General features: G+C 35.1%; 1 protein-coding gene across 1 annotated transcript; it reads right to left on the reverse strand.

The window, feature by feature from the left end:
* Positions 1 to 1,759: 1,759 nt before the first annotated feature.
* Positions 1,760 to 11,390, reverse strand: LOC123685777 (glutathione-specific gamma-glutamylcyclotransferase 1). The gene is made up of 3 exons (XM_045625654.1): positions 11,085 to 11,390; positions 10,634 to 10,669; positions 1,760 to 2,453 (listed from the first exon to the last, which is right to left on the reverse strand). The coding sequence occupies exons 1-3, from the start codon at positions 11,280 to 11,282 to the stop codon at positions 1,932 to 1,934; spliced, it is 756 nt and encodes a 251-aa protein (XP_045481610.1). The 5' UTR covers positions 11,283 to 11,390; the 3' UTR covers positions 1,760 to 1,931.
* Positions 11,391 to 15,513: the final 4,123 nt, after the last annotated feature.

Here is a 15,513-nt window from a genome sequence, read left to right on the forward strand (position 1 = left end):
GAATTTACCCATTTCACACACGAAAATCAAATCCTAACACAAAAATTCGTATCAGGAACATATGATGAATGAGGAGGTATCCGGGTCGCAAATCTTCTATGGGCAACCAATCATACACTAAGACGTTTTGTGTGTTGCCTATTCAATTGTACTCCTGCTTCTGATATACCTCCTCGGTCTCATATGTTCCTGTTACAAAATTCGTACACCAAATTCTTATTGTTTCGTTCGAATTTACCCATTTCACACACGAAAGTCAAATCCTAACACAAGAATTCGTATCAGGAACATATGATGAATCAGGTGGTTTTCGGGTCGCAGATCTTCTATAGGCAACCAATAATACACTAAGACGTTTTGTGTGTTGCCTGTTCAATTGTACTCCTGCTCCTGATATACCTTCTCGGTCTCATATATTCCTGATACAGAATTCGTACACCAAATTCTTGTTGTTTCGTTCGAATTTACCCATTTCACACACGAAAATCAAATCCTAACACAAAAATTCGTATCAGGAACATATGATGAATGAGGAGATTTTCGGGTCGCAGATCTTCTATAGGCAACCAATAATACACTAAGACGTTTTGTGTGTTGCCTGTTCAATTGTACTCCTGCTCCTGATATACCTTCTCGGTCTCATATATTCCTGATACAGAATTCGTACACCAAATTCTTGTTGTTTCGTTCGAATTTACCCATTTCACACACGAAAATCAAATCCTAACACAAAAATTCGTATCAGGAACATATGATGAATGAGGAGATTTTCGGGTCGCAGATCTTCTATAGGCAACCAATAATACACTAAGACGTTTTGTGTGTTGCCTGTTCAATTGTACTCCTGCTCCTGATATACCTTCTCGGTCTCATATATTCCTGATACAGAATTCGTACACCAAATTCTTGTTGTTTCGTTCGAATTTACCCATTTCACACACGAAAATCAAATCCTAACACAAAAATTCGTATCAGGAACATATGATGAATGAGGAGGTTTTCGGGTTGCAGATCTTCTGATAGGCAACCAATAATACACTAAGACGTTTTGTGTGTTGCCTATACGATTTTACTCCTGCTGCTTATATATCTCCTCGGTCTCATAAGTGGGGATAAGGCTCTGAAGAGGATAATGAAGAAGATCGCTAGTGATGGTGGTGGCACTGGAATTGGTCATGGTATTGAAAAAGTAGAAATTGTAGAAGGAGCTAAATTGACCGACAAAAAATTATTTCTACTGGCAAGGAAGTGTCCGGAACTTATGCATTTCCAGCTCTTAGAATGTAGAGAAATTACAAATACAGCTCTATTTGAAGTAGCAACAAGATGCCATAATTTAGACTTTACCGGTAGTTTGACTAGTAATCATAAAATCGAAGGGTAGAAGTAATGTTCTCAATAAAACCTTCTATCGTAACACATTTCAATGTGAATAAATCCACTGATATAATCTGAGGTTAAATCAGTGGAAGGGTTCAAGAGAAAATGAACTACAAACTTGTGTGTATATTTAAATAATTTTGCTGCGTTTGATTCAAAAATTCCAACGCTTTCATTGTTTCCCATTTTTTATGTCACAGAGTATTAATAGGAAATCAATACGAATACTCCAAAAATATCGTCGTCTAGACAATGATTCAAACAAATTTTAGATATAAATCGGTTGTCTAAAATCTGATGTCGATGACTTGTTATCTACAATTGTTTGATGCATCGAAATATCGAAGGCAAACAAATATTGGACAAGTAATCGATTGGATTTAATATAAAAACTACTTTATTCATGTTATAAATTCGTAAATAAGATCGATATAGTTATATAATATTTTTCATACTTCGCTTGATAATAACAAACAAAAAAATAAAGCTATTGGGGTACACATTGTTCTTCAACAATAGGATTAGGATATACGTTAAATAGAATTATAAGATCACAGGTTCAAACAGCGCAAAGTCTTTCCCGGGATTTTGGCTGCATGCTGGAAGGACTCGAATCTAGCAGGCTGTCCATCCCGGGAACCAGAAGGATTTGCCGTGTCCTTTTTGATAAACGTCACACAGCCTTCTCCAGTCCCCATGAGGTTCGAAACGTAGATATTCCTGGCCTTCAGCTCTTTCAGCACCTCCTTCTCCAAGCTGAACAAATGACGGTCGTCGTACAAGGGAAAATGTTGCCTTGTGAAGTCCGCCAATCTGATCAAATACTCCACGTTGTGTCCACTTTGTCCCTTGCAGTCCACTATCTGTCCGGCGATCTCTGATACGCTGGCGTCTCCCATCCAGTGTGGATTCGCGCTGGTGGCTATGTAAAGCAATACTTGAAACGACTGACCCTTGTCCGAGTGGAATTTGGCAAAACGGGTGACATAACCTCCCATTTCGCATTCGCGCTTGTTCAAATAAGGTATGGCGGTCTCCTCACTGATCGCAAAGGCTATGCCATGAACGCTACCCTGAAACAAAATTATCTTGAATTGTTGCAAAAGAATTAGGTTTATTTATTAAGTTTAGTAAAAATTAATTATTTTTTCAATAGATGACCTCAATTATCTCGTGGAGTATAAACCCGAACGGGCTCCACCAGATGGCTTTAAAAAGATGGGATTTCGTACTATAAAAACTTTCCTGACAGTTTTGTGATTAGTTGACTCATTTTAGGTTGAGTGTGCGTCGAATATGGACACTAGACAATATGTAATACGCTATTTTACAGTTTTTTTTCGATAAAGGCGAAAATGCAAGCCAGTCGGCTGGAAATGTGAATAGTGTTTCTCTAATTCTGTGGTTATTCCGTTCATTCTTCCACATCTTGTAGAACAAAATCGTGCGAGAATATATCAGAAACGCAGTTTTCATGGTTATATTTTATTATTCTATGTTGGTACTCCGAACTTTCCGCCACGGCTTTATCTGTCAATTCATCAATTTGCCTTAAAGAAATCAGTTCTGCCAACCAATATTTTTCAATGCAAAAATCACTGAATTATATTTATGGAAATATTTCATTAATTTCAATGGAAATGCAATGAATTAGAGAAAATAATGTATAATACTCGTACAGAAGGCTCATTCTACCACTCGTTCATTCCAAAATTCGCCACTTCGTGGCTCGTTTTCGAATTTTGAACTCGTGGAAGAATATCAATGCCTTCTGCACTTGTATTATAAATAACTATTCTCTAATTAAAAATAAAATAAAACGAAGTAATTTCCACTATGTATAACATAGTGGAAATTACTTCGTTTTATTTTATTTATAATGAATTTCCGCCAAGTAAGGACCGAATCCATTAAATATTCTCTAATTCTGTGGTTATTCCGTTCATTCTTCCACATCTTGTAGAACAAAATCGTGCGAGAATATATCAGAAACGCACAGTTTTCATGGTTATATTTCATTATTCTATGTTGGTACTCCGAACTTTCCGCCACGGCTTTATCTGTCAATTCATCAATTTGCCTTAAAGAAATCAGTTCTGCCAACCAACATTTTTCGATGCAAAAATCACTAAATTATATTTATGGAAATATTTCATTAATTTCAATGAAAATGCAATGAATTAGAGAAAATAATGTATAATACTCGTACAGAAGGCTCATTCTACCACTCGTTCATTCCAAAACTCGACACTTCGTGGCTCGTTTTTGAATTTTGAACTCGTGGAAGAATATCAATGCCTTCTGCACTTGTATTATAAATAACTATTCCAATAGATGACTTCAATTATCTCGTGGGGTATAAACCCGAACGGACTCCACCAGATGGCGTTAGAAAGATGAGATTTCGTACTATAAAAACTTTTCTGGCAGTTTTGTGATTAGTTGGCTCATTTTAGTTTGAGTGTGAGTCAAATATGAACACTAGGCAAGATTTAATACGCTATTTTACAGTTTTTCTTCGATAAAGGCGAAAATGCAAGCCAGTCGGCTGGAAATGTGAATAGTGTTTACGGTACTGAACTGTAACATCCAATCACGCGCAATTTTGGTTTAGTCGATTCCGTTCCAGTATTTCGATGTCAAATATGCACCAAGCACTTGAAGGCCAATTTGTGATGATAAGTGAATCACTTACGACAACGTCAAGCGAAAACGGTCGTGGTCGAAATGCGGTGAGACGGCGAGAACGGTGGTCAAGAAGGTTTTGCTGTGTGTTTGGTGGGATTGGCAGGAAATTATCTACTATGAACTTCTCCTCTACGGTACAAATGTTAACTAGAAACTGTACTGTCAATAATTGAACTGTCTGAAGAAAGCAATCACCCAGAAGTGGCTAGCTTTAGCCAATAGGAGAAGAATTGTGTTCCATCAGGATAACGCCAGGCCACATACATCAATATTGACTCTCCAGGAGCTCCGGGAGCTTGGTTGGGATTATCCCATGCATCCACCTTAAAGTCCGGATATGACACCAAGTGATTACCGTTCTTGTTCATGGCGAACAATTTTGCTGGTGAAAAATTCGCTTCAACAGATGCTTGCGAGAATTAACTGTCTTAATTTTCTGCCAATAGGGACGAGGGAGGAAGAGACGTAATGATATTACTTTCATAATTGCAAAAAGTTATCGAACAAACCGATAATTAAAGCCATGTTTTTCATGCAAAAAAAATGGATTTAATTTTATAACACCTTATATATCCTTACAGTACTCTTTTCTTATAAGTTCACAGTTCTTTATGAAATTGAAAATTCCCTACAAAAATGGTGAAAATTTTGCAGACACAACTGTGTCTGCAACACTAAAGCACTCTCTCGGCTAGCAATAGTGAAACTAGTGGAAAAATTTTTAAGTTTTTCAAATTTTACAACAAACCACCTTTTTTCGAGATCCAAAGTCGATGTTTAGTTGTTGTTTAAATACTTAGAGCACGTGTACGCGAAATTTATCGCCAGCTAAGTCATTTGAAAGAAATCGAATTATTGATCTACGGGAGGCGGGGTTGTCATTTCGAGAAATCGCTAACCGTACGAACAGAAATCAAACTACTGTTATGAGATGATAGCGTGGTTTGATAAGGCCCAAAATCGAAGAAGACTAGGCACCGGACGTCGAAGGGGCACAAATGCAGTTCAAGATCGACGTCTAAGACTTATGGCCATTAGAGACCGATTTGCGACAACTCGATCTTTGGCAGATGAGTAGTTAGGAGAACAAGGCCATCCTGTAACTTTCCGAACGGTTTACCGCCGGATAAGATCTTTTGGACTGCAGCATTATCGACCCCATCTTGTGTTACCTTTGACAGTTGAGCATCGCCGGCAACGATTACAGTGGTGCAGAGAACGTCAACATTGGAATGTGGAATGGCATCAGGTCGTCTTTTCTGATGAATCTCGATTGGGTGCTATTGCATATGAAAGTAGGTCATCTTTAGTCTCAATTCGAGGTAACATCACAGCGCTGCGTTACTCTCAAGAAATATTGGAGCCATATGTTTTCCCTTACCTTAACCAGCTCGAGAATCCAATATTTCAGCAGGATAATGCCCGACCTCATGTTGACAGAGTTAGTTTAAATATTTTTGAAGCGACCCATGTGAATCTTTTGCCATGGCCGCCCAAATCCCCCGATCTTTCGCTCATAGAGCATGTTTGAGACATCATAGGTAGAAGGCTTGGAAATTTTCCCCAGTTCCCACGGACTTTGGCGGCTCTGAGATATGAAGTAGAGGTAGCTTGGGATAGTATCCCTCAAGAAGAAATAGACCATCTTATTGCACCAATGCCGAGACGTGTTGGGGAGTGTATAGATAATCGCGGTGGACAAACAAATTATTAACAAATTTATAAAAAAAATTTGTAAACCCTTCGTTTTTTTCTCCGAATTCCAATCATTTACTCATTGCTATACTATCTATGTTTTACAAAAAAAAAATAAAATTCAAACAGATCCTTCTGGATGTTGCAGTTTCTTTGTCAGTTAGTATATTTATTGATATTTAAAAAAAAGGATACTTTCTTAGAATTCTTAGATGTGCGTTCGACCACACTGTTGTCTAAACCAAAGCCACGGAGGCGTAAATGAAAGAAGCTTATACAGTTATCAGATCATCTGTAATTCCCATAATATTGAAGTAAGAACTTTGAGATCATTTATATAATCGGAAATTTCTAATAAAAAAAACCCTTCCTAAGTATTTACCGCATTCGTTAAACAAAAACTTCCCGATTCTCTGTTCCAGTTTAAATGTCGCAATGAAGATAATCTCCCTAAAAATAATTCGAAGATTATTTCTTTGTTTTATTAGTAGAGGAAGCAATATTCATATTCTGATAAGCGGATTAGGTTGTTAATGTAAAACTTGTAATTCAATAAATATCAACGATTTTCTATCACAACGAATTCGCTTATTCAGAAAGCGGAATTAAAATTAGCAACAATGGAGAGGTGACGATCTTGGTCTACTATAAGATTTTACGATTCAAGTACTGTGTGGAGGTTGATCTGAAATAGCTGTTGCAGTTTTACGTTTTTGCATATTCGTTGAGGAAATTCCAAAAAGGTCATGCTGAGATCTTGACCTGAATGTAATTCCCATAAATTTTATCCATGTTTATCTTAAAGGGCTTATGTCCATTGAGTCATGTAGGTTGTTATTTGCATCACCTCGAAGCATTCATTAAAATTAGTCGAAAAATAGTTCAATCGATATCTATGTAGATTTTCTCACGGAATGTTCAAAAATAACTCCACTAAAAAAACAGACAATTCCTTTTGATATAACTGAAAATTATTTTGCGAATCACCTTGAATGAATACAAAAATATAATGATAAAAATAACTTCATTGGTTTAATACGTGTTTCAACTGACGTGTCGAGAAAGAATTCTAATAATATGGCAAATTCCCTCAACAAATTGTTTTGTTATGAACAATGCAACAACAAAGATTTCGTACAAGAAAGGCAACAAAGAATCCTCTTGTTGTTTTCTTTTCAGTATTTCTATATTTATCTCCCCAAAACGGGAAATAAATTGATTCTGATAAGATCAGTTCAAGCCAAAAGTGTAGGTGCAGTAGAGAAAAATCGACTAGAAATCAATCCACTGCAATGCATAACGAGACCATCATGCGGTATATCTACATCTAATATTGTAATATGAAGCTATTAAGTTCCATACAAGAAACCCCACTTCGTGAAAAAATACTACATAAGTCTCCCTTTCACAAAAACTAAGACAACAAGTTCACATCGAATAGAAGCAATGAGATATTTTACGAGCTAGATCTTTCGTTAGTTTGTTATTATTTTTTTCTGCCATCAAATGCTTTGGTCCAAAGGTTTTGAATCATTGAATTTTTATCTAGTGTGATAAGAATATATGGTGTGTTGTAGACCAAATGAAGCTTACGTTTATGGTCTCTGCAGATCCGGGCTGAAATAATATTTGCAGAAACAATTTGCAACAATGTAGTTCATCGGTTTTTAAAATCATTTCATGGAAAGTTCAGTAAATAAAGAAGATCGAAGTTCTAGAACCTATATTTATCCACGATTTTCAATTATTTAGCGAAAGTAGTGACCCAAAACAAAATATTAAGAACTGACAAAACGAATTATAATAATTCAACTATATTTTCTGGAATTTTACTTTTGCCAGATGGAATAATTTTGACTGAATCCATTCTCTTCAAAGCTCATTAGATTTTGTCTAATTTTATTCAGTTAAATGTCCTGCAACAGCTCTGATTCTCTAATTCTCTGTTATACCAATATTCAAAACAAAACAAAATATTGAGAAGCGTTTGCAAATTTGAAGACACGAAACTGATAAAGATAACCGTCGAAAGATAAAGCAAGTGAGGACCTTCAAATTCATCAAAATATAAATAAAAATTTACGCGAATTCTTGACTGAATCGACGAAATAATGAAATCAAATCTTGCTGTGGATGGGACAATCTAGATATTATTAGACAACGATGAAAGAGAACCTTAATATCCGCAGCAATTTTTCAATCAGGTTCAAAGCGTCTAAATTGGCATATATATAATAGAGTAAACGGAAACATTTGTCGATTAAATGATTTAGTATATTTGCAGCGACAATGATATATTGCATGAAGAGCACACTTTGGACTTACACTATAATCAGGTAATATTATCTGATAATCGAAAATCAATAGGAAGAAAATACATTTCCCTCATAGTCTAATTTATTCTATTAAAATCATCCAAACGAAAGGAAATTTGATTGAAAAAAAAAAAAAATTTGTTACCTTTCTTTGGGCAAATATAATGATCAAGGTATGCTGTCCAATTCTTTTTCGTTCAATGTTAACTGTTAGATTTCAGTACATTCTTAAGTAGTGTCCTCAGGTTTGAAACCCGCCACTGACTATTCATTTAACATTTTTCACCTTGATAATTTTTTTTTCGTTGCGTGTCGGATATTTTGCGTTAGAAAAAGGATGATAAACCACAGTATAAAATTTGCAGTGCTTTTTCATACGAGTTGAGATACTAATAGGCCAATTGAAAAGTCCCCGGTCTGATACACAGATGGCGGTGCTAGTATTAAATCCATATGATTTTTAGTTAGAACCAACCTTCAAACGATACGTGTCAAAATTTGAGAGCAGTCCGACCATTAGTTTGTGAGATATTGCGTTGTGAGTGTAGCTACTTTTGTAAGGAAAAGGTGAAAAGAAAAAGAATTTCGTGTGCTGATAAAATATTGCTTTTTGAAGGGGGAAAATACACTTGAAGCAAAATCTTGGCTTGATGAAGAGTTTCCGGGGTCTGCACTAGGAAAATCAACCATCATTGATTGGTATGCTAAGTTTAAACGTGGTGAAATGAGCACCGAAGACGGCGAACGCAGTGGACGCCCAAAAGACACTGTAACCGACGAAAAAATCAAATTCACAAAATGATTTTGAATGACCGCAAAGTGAAGTTTATCGAGATAGCAGATATTGTGAATTTATCATCTGAACGTGTACATCATATCATTCACGAATATTTGTACATGAGAAATTTGCAAAATGGGTGTCGCGCGAACTCACAATCGATCAAAAACAACAACGTGTTAATGATTCTGAGCAGTGTTTGAAGATATTTAAATGCAATTAACCTGAATTTTTGCGTCGATATGTGACAGTGGAAGAAACATGGCTCCATCATTTAACTCCGGAGTCCAATCGACAGTCAGCTGAGTTGACTGCACAAGATGAACCGAATCGAGAAAAAACACAACAGTCAGCTGGCCAGGTTATGGCATCAGTATTCTGGGATGCGCAAGGTGTAATTATTCATTGATTACCTCCAAAAGGGCCAGCCCATCAACAGCGATTATTATATAGCGTTATTGGATTGTTTAAAGGATTAAATCGTTGAAAAACGGCCCCATTTGAAGAAAAAAAGGTGCTGTTTCATCAAGACAATGCGCCGTATCACAAATCAATGAAAATAATGGCAAATTGCATGAATTGGGCTTCGAATTGCTTCTGCATCCACCGTATTCTCCAGATCTGGCTCCCAGCGACTTTTTCCTGTTATTAGACCTCAAAAGAATGCTCGCTGGAAAGAAATTCAGCGCAATGAAGAAGTAATCCCAGAAACTGAGGCCTATTTTGAAGCAAAAGACAAATCGTACCACAAAAATGGTATCGAAATGTTGGAAGATCGCTATAATCGCTCGAAGGCAACTATGTTGAATAATAAAATCAAATTTTGCCAAAAAAATGTGTTTCACTATGGTTAACCGGGGACTTTTGATTTGGCCTGTTAACGTAAAACCTTGATTTAAAAAGCGTGAAACATAATATATTAGTTTATTATTTCCTAATATGAGCCTTTGGAATCGTTCAAGGACAAAAATTCTCCTTGAAATTGCCAGTTTACGTTCCGAAAAGAATAAAATACAATAAAATCCTGCTTTTTACGGAAACTGTGAGAATTTTGTGCATGAAATTGGTAAAAATGGAATCGTCTACGAAAAAATTTGAAAATTATTCCGTTTATAATCATGAAACATGTGTTGCTATGATGATACTGATAAATATTTTTCAGTGCAGTCTGAGTTTTGTTGGTTTGGGAATTATGAATGTTTCAAAATATCAATTAGGTAGGCGGTTTCAGATATTCATTGCATGATTTTCGAGATATTCTGTGATTATTAACCACAGGGCTTTTTCTTAATGATGTTGGTGAACTAGATCAAAAATCGTAAAATTGAATTTCATTTAAGAATCAGAATTGTTTTGAACCAATTCTGATCAAAATAAACAGTCCACTTTTATATCAAGGCCAATTCAAAAAATTCGTTATTTCATCAATATTCATGAAACGATTAAAATTTGTGCATATTTTTGTTATTACGTTGTTTTCTTCAACGTGAGAATTCCAGAGCATTTCAAACAAAATAAAATTGGATATGTTCATTCTCTCAATGATTAATTTGTTCTTGAACAATAATTACATGTCCATAAAAAGGTAACTGACCTTTTTAAGAAATAACTTTCAAATTTCTCTCAGATGAACCGTTTATTGAAGCAAGAATAATCTGAAAACAATCCAATGTTTTTCAAATGGAAAGAAAGCTTCTGAATACGTTTTGAACAATTTCGCAAGTTTTAGAATGATTCTAGTGGGATTTTATAGGAGACAAGAGAAGAAAATACTCACCTCACTTTCTTCGATCAGTGTGGCCACCCTGCCTGGCTGAAAAATTTAACACTTTTAATTTGCAACCAGAACATTTTTGTACATGTCGATTTCGAAATTGAACAAAATTTTCAAACAGATCTGGGACAATCTGAGAAAATTTGAGCGAAGTGTTTGGTAATTTAAATGAGAAATACAATTTTATTTTTCATGGGAAAAGAATCAATTAATAAAGGCAATATTTAGTCAAATTAACGATTCCTAGATTATTTTATGAATTGTTCTGAGAGTCAAAATAAAAGGGGGTACAATATTGCAGTAAATTGCAGTTTTTTTCGTTTTTTTTTGGATAATGGTTTGAAGGAAACGAATTCTTATGGGAAGAACTGCAAAATATACACTTTAAAATCGTGAATGGTTTAGTTTTTGGTAGGAAATAATAAGAAAATTGAAAAAGCCGGTCAATGCTTACGTTCTCGTCTGTCCCTCTGTGTGTTGTGTTGCCTTGCCAAAACTTCCGTGAATAACCGGATATGTGCCCTTTCACTGATTTTTTGTATTTGATTCCCGGTTTCCAGCACAGGGAGCCATATGCGAAAACCCACAAGCATTTCTTGTCACTGTCATCAACTTCATCATGTAAATAAGAGATTGACGGATTGGCGCTCATGTTGCGCTCAAGAATGATGCAAGACTGTACCGAAACTACAGCATCTACACTGGTAGCGACTAACTAGTACGGAGGCATGAATGACAGTAAAGCAGATTGAGAATCGCCCGAATAATAAATATACAGTTAACACGTGCTCAGACGTCAAGCACGTTGAATCGAGGTAAACGCGCATGACCGCATTATGTTATATAAAAATTGGCATAACTCAATTTTCGATACAGAAAAAACATTTGTTACTATACGGGGTGTTTTCAAATGAGTATTGAGGGCGGTGTTAGAATCATTTGCCGTCGATTAAGCCATATTTATTGATAACCGAAAATCAATGGTTTCCGAGATATTTGAGTTCTTGAATTTTTTTTTAAATTGCTCACCTTACTTCATTTTTCGTCAATTTTTCTACGGATATAAAGTTTGATTCAAATTTTGTATTATTCTCAACAGAAAAGGATATGATATGTATGAAAAAAGCAAAAATATGCTGTATTAAATGTTGAATAAGAATAAATATGATTTGAAAGTTTGTATATGAAGTAAAAAAAAATAAATTTCTAATATAAATCTGCCTGCAATTTTCGAATTCCACAATTTATGTAAGACAAAATTATTTCAAAAACTTGCCAAATTCTTTCTTCATTTCCTAAAAAAGAATGCAGGCACTAGTTTTGTTTCAGCAGATTTTGATTTGAAATGAAGAAAGGAAAGAAATGAATTAAATATTTTTTATTGCAATCAAACTCAAAATTTCAGTAGGAAATGTATTTGTAAATTATGTATGAGATGACTTCCAGCATTTTTTAAACAAGCACGTGTCCTCTTTCTCATTTCTTTAGTTATTTCTTTCCGCCCTAATTTACTCTCAATCTTTTCGTTGCTTCATCTATTCTAACGATGTTAGATCTGGTCTTTTCGTTAGCCACGAAAATAATCCGAAATTATAATCAAATTTGATCAACGTAAAAAAATTGACGAAAAATGAAGTATGGTGAGAAATATTTTGAAAATCACAAGAACTCAAATATCTCGTAAACTAGCCACTAAATATAGTTCAAACGACAGCAAATGAGTCATACTAACACGTCCTACAAGATTAACGTCTAATTTGGAAATACCCTGCATATTATGACCTTTTCAAAAAAAAAAAGGTGAATTATTGAAACAGATGTTTACTTGTTCTATGGAATCGGTCCTTACTTGATGGAAATTCGTGTCTGATGATGAACTTGAAATAAGTTCGAATTACATCAATGTAATCCACGAATTGTTATTATTATAATTCTGGTAGTTGAATGAAAAAAATATTAAAACTTAAAGTTTGTAGCAACGGCTGAAACAGTTCAATTTCAGATAGAAATTCATTATCAACTTTAATAAAACAAAGTAATTAGGTTCCACAAATATTTAATACTTTGTTTGTGTATAAAAAACAATATATAATAATTTTTTCATTAAAAGTTGTCCCCCCAGTAGCAAACTTGATGCACGTTTCAGCTTTATTTTGACTGTTCCTAGCCGTTTTTACTGTCATCCAGTACAGAATCGCCTAGTCTATATAACGTTAAAATTGACGTAGTGAAAGCTCAATAAAAATTGATATATACGAATGCATTGCCTATGAGAAATCAGGAATATTCAGGGAATTAAACTGTTATTCAAGAGGATATATTCTGGAACACTAGCACCATCTGTTTTGGTAGGCTTCAATTTTAATGAAGAAATCTCGTCTTTGATTGTAGTTGTTTCATTTCCCTTTACTAGATGGTACAGACATACCAAATTCCACTTCAAAATTTCTTTCAATTTTCGATACAGAAAAAAACAATTGTTACTATATATTATGACTTTTTTCATTTCAAATGAATTTTCATGAAAAAAGCAATCAATTTTTGAAACAGATATTTATGTATTCAATGGATTCCGTCCTTAGTTGATGAAAATTCGTGCCTGATAGTGACTTCCATAGACTTATTATCCTACGTCTATGGTGACTTCAAATAATTTCGAAACTGCGCGATTACACAATGCAAGCCCCGAATTGTTAACATCATATTTTTGGTAGTAAAATGAAGAAAATAGAAAAACCTATTTTTATTAGCATATTACCTGAAACAGTTCAATTTCTGATGGAAATTCATTATCAAATAAAATGAAGCAATTTCGACTGTTCCTAGCCGTTATTACTGCCACAAGAATTCAATCGCATAGTCGATTTAACGTAAAAATTGACGTAGTGAAAGTTCAATGAAAAATTCCAATATACTAATTCTTTGCCTATGAGAAATCACCCAATATTCAGGAAATTAAAATGTTATTCCGGAGAATAGAACACAAGCACCATCTGTTGTTGTAAGCTTGAACTTCAATGAGGAAATCTCTTTTTTGATTTTTGGTATTTTATTACCTGTTACTAGATGGTGCGATCATACCAAATTCCACTTCAAAATTTTTTTCACATCAATTCAAAAATATTTTGATAATATAATAGCTCCACGCTTATTCTCTCAGTTTACTACATATTTTCACCATTTCTCTCAAAATAAAATTTTCATATCGAATCTGCAGTTTTGAAATTAACAAAAAAAAACGTCATCGAAGGGTGGAACCTTATTGCTTGTGACCATTCTCGGCTCAAAATTCGAGAAGTATAGGTAGACATTATGAAAGCATTTTCCGTCTTGTAATAGGAAAAGTTCTAATTTATGCATGCGCAACGCTAACAGTAGTTTGAAAGAGCTGAAATTACTATGGAACTATTAATGTACCTACCCGAATACCAATACTAAATTGCATCAAAAGCGTACTAGTAAAATGCAAATATTGAGATCCTGGGAATTCCACTGTTGCGCATGAACAATTCCTTGTAACAATCTTCCACAATTCGTATAGAATTTTCTTTAAATTTAATGAAGGTAAACTATTTGATCGTGCGGACGGTCGCATACAAATTCCAGCTCTTCCAGATATACAAAGAGGAAAAAACGAAAATGAGAAATTCTTCGGATAATCTTCAGAAAAAAAGTTCTAACGGGTGTTTTTTTTTCGAGGTATATAACTTTAAGTTGGCATTACTGTTCAAGATGGCGACCGATTCAACAGCTGTCAAGTGATTTATTCTCAGTTTGGTTTGGCAATTTATCGTGAATAGATCCACACCTGAACAACGCTTGCAAATAGTGCAATTTCATTTCGAAAATAATGGTTCTGTGCGGAATACGTATCGTGCACTACGTCCATTTTATTTTGTTTAGCGATGAAGCGCACTTCTGGTTGAATGGCTACGTCAACAAACAGAACTGCCGCATTTGGAGTGAAGCTTATCCTCAAGTGTATGTCGAAAAACCGTTACAACCAGAAAAACTGACTGTTTGGTGCGCTTTATGGGCTGGTGGAATCATTGGTCCGTACTTCTTCAAAAACGATGATGGCCAGAACGTTACAGTCAATGGTGATCGGTATAGAGCCATGATTACTAACTTTTTCATTCCTGAATTGAACAACCATGATGTCCAGGAGCTGCGTTTCCAACAAGACGGCACAACATGTCACACAGCTCGTGCCACAATCGATTTATTGAAAGGCGCGTTTGGTGACCGCCTAATTTCACGTTTTGGACCTGTGAATTGGCCTCCAAGATCTTGGGATTAAACTCCGCTAGACTACTTTCTGTGGGGCTATGTAAAGTCATTGGTCTATGCGAATGAGCCACAAACCCTTGACCATTCGGAAGACAACATTCGCCGTGTTATTGCCGATATACGGCCACATATAATGTTGGAAAAAGTAATCGAAAATTGGACGTCCAGATTGGACTACATCCGAGCCAGCCGTGGCGGTCATATGCCAGAAATCATATTTAAAATGTGATGCCACAAGATTATCTTGCGGATAAATAAAATTCATCATGTCAATCGAATAATCCATCGTTGTTTCATTGCAATTTAAAGTTCTATAGCTCTAAAAAAAAACATCCTTTACAGGGATGAAAAAACGAAAATGAGAAATTCCTTGGATAATTTTCAGAAAAAAAGTCCTATAAACACAGGTTGGAATTAGAAGAACGCGCAGGACGGCAGTATTTTATTTGAAAATTGTCATAATTCAATTTTCGATACAGAAAAAACAATTGTTACTGTATACAGTAGAGACTGGATAATCCGGAGAACGATATTCTGGATATCTTACTAGTCCGGATTGACGTCAAGATTGTATATTATGTTATCGGTTTTAA

Source organism: Harmonia axyridis, chromosome X (assembly GCF_914767665.1).
Source record: "Harmonia axyridis chromosome X, icHarAxyr1.1, whole genome shotgun sequence".
Lineage (NCBI taxonomy): Eukaryota > Metazoa > Arthropoda > Insecta > Coleoptera > Coccinellidae > Harmonia > Harmonia axyridis.

Coding starts and splice junctions, on each gene's coding strand:
- LOC123685777 (XM_045625654.1), bottom strand. CDS start 11,282: ATGAGCGCCAATCCGTCAATCTCTTATTTACATGATGAAGTTGATGAC. Junction 10,670..11,084: donor ACAGAGGGACAGACGAGAAC/GTAAGCATTGAC, acceptor TAAATTTTTCAG/CCAGGCAGGGTGGCCACACT. Junction 2,454..10,633: donor CACTGATCGAAGAAAGTGAG/GTGAGTATTTTC, acceptor ATTTTGTTTCAG/GGTAGCGTTCATGGCATAGC.